A 965-nucleotide genomic window follows, 5' to 3' on the forward strand; every position below is an offset into this window, starting at 1 on the left:
CCCCATACCCCTCCTCTCCCCCCCCAAAGGCCGACGGCATCATGCTGGCGACCCCTACCGGCAGCACCGCCTACAGCGTCGCCGCCGGCGGCAGCATGGTGCACCCCAACGTCCCCGCGATGCTGCTGACCCCCGTCTGCCCCCACAGCCTCAACTTCCGCCCCATCATCCTGCCGGACTACATCGAGCTCGAGCTGCGGGTGCCCCGCAACGCGCGGTCGGGCGCGTGGGTCTGCTTCGACGGGAAGGCGCGGCAGGAGCTGAACAAGGGGGACGCCGTGCTCATAAAGATGAGCGAGCACCCCGTGCCGACCATCAACAAGACGGACTTGACATCGGATTGGTTCGAGTCGCTGGAGCGCTGCTTCCGGTGGAGCGAGCGGTCGGAGCAGAAGCCGTTTGAGGAGGAGGCCGGCGGCGGCGGCAGCGGCGAGGAGGAGGGCGGCGGCGGCGACGGGTGGGGGGACGACGGCGGCGGCGGCGGCGGCGGCGATGGGGAGCAGTGGGCGCCGGCGGGCGGCAGGGGCGGCGCGGGGGACGAGGTGGCGTTCGTGGCGGGGCGGCCGGTCAGCATGATGCTGCCGCCGTCGCCCAGCAACGGCGTGTGAGGCCTCGCACAACCTGCAAATTCAGCACCCGTCGCTCGTCCCGCTTTCGTTCAGTGGCGCGGCGCACCCCTGCCTTGTTCGTGTTGCAGGGCCACCGCTTTGTGAATTCCCGCGCCGTGGTCCAACGCGGCGCTGCCGCCGAAGTTGCAGACGCTGTTGGAAGGGGCGCTGCGTCCGCTGCGATGTTTTTGCGTCCCACATCGGGGCGGCCTGTCGAAGGTTGCGTGAGGCGGCCGGATGCCTGAGGGCAAGCGTGGCCGCGGCCGCGCAGCGCTGTCAGCAACGTGGTTTGCGCGGCCTGTCACGCCCCAGGCGGCGCGAAGTGGCCCTGGGACCGCCCTCGACCTCGCCAGTTGT

General features: G+C 71.1%; 1 protein-coding gene across 1 annotated transcript; it reads left to right on the forward strand.

The window, feature by feature from the left end:
* Window positions 1-41: 41 nt before the first annotated feature.
* MNEG_14398 (hypothetical protein) lies at window positions 42-608 on the forward strand (the record flags this gene model as incomplete). Its single annotated transcript, XM_014037130.1, has 1 exon — window positions 42-608. One exon carries the CDS (start codon window positions 42-44, stop codon window positions 606-608), a length of 567 nt encoding a protein of 188 aa, XP_013892584.1.
* Between the last annotated feature and the right edge of the window lie 357 nt (window positions 609-965).

This window comes from Monoraphidium neglectum, assembly GCF_000611645.1.
Source record: "Monoraphidium neglectum strain SAG 48.87 unplaced genomic scaffold scaffold04457, whole genome shotgun sequence".
NCBI classification, from domain to species: Eukaryota; Viridiplantae; Chlorophyta; class Chlorophyceae; order Sphaeropleales; family Selenastraceae; genus Monoraphidium; species Monoraphidium neglectum.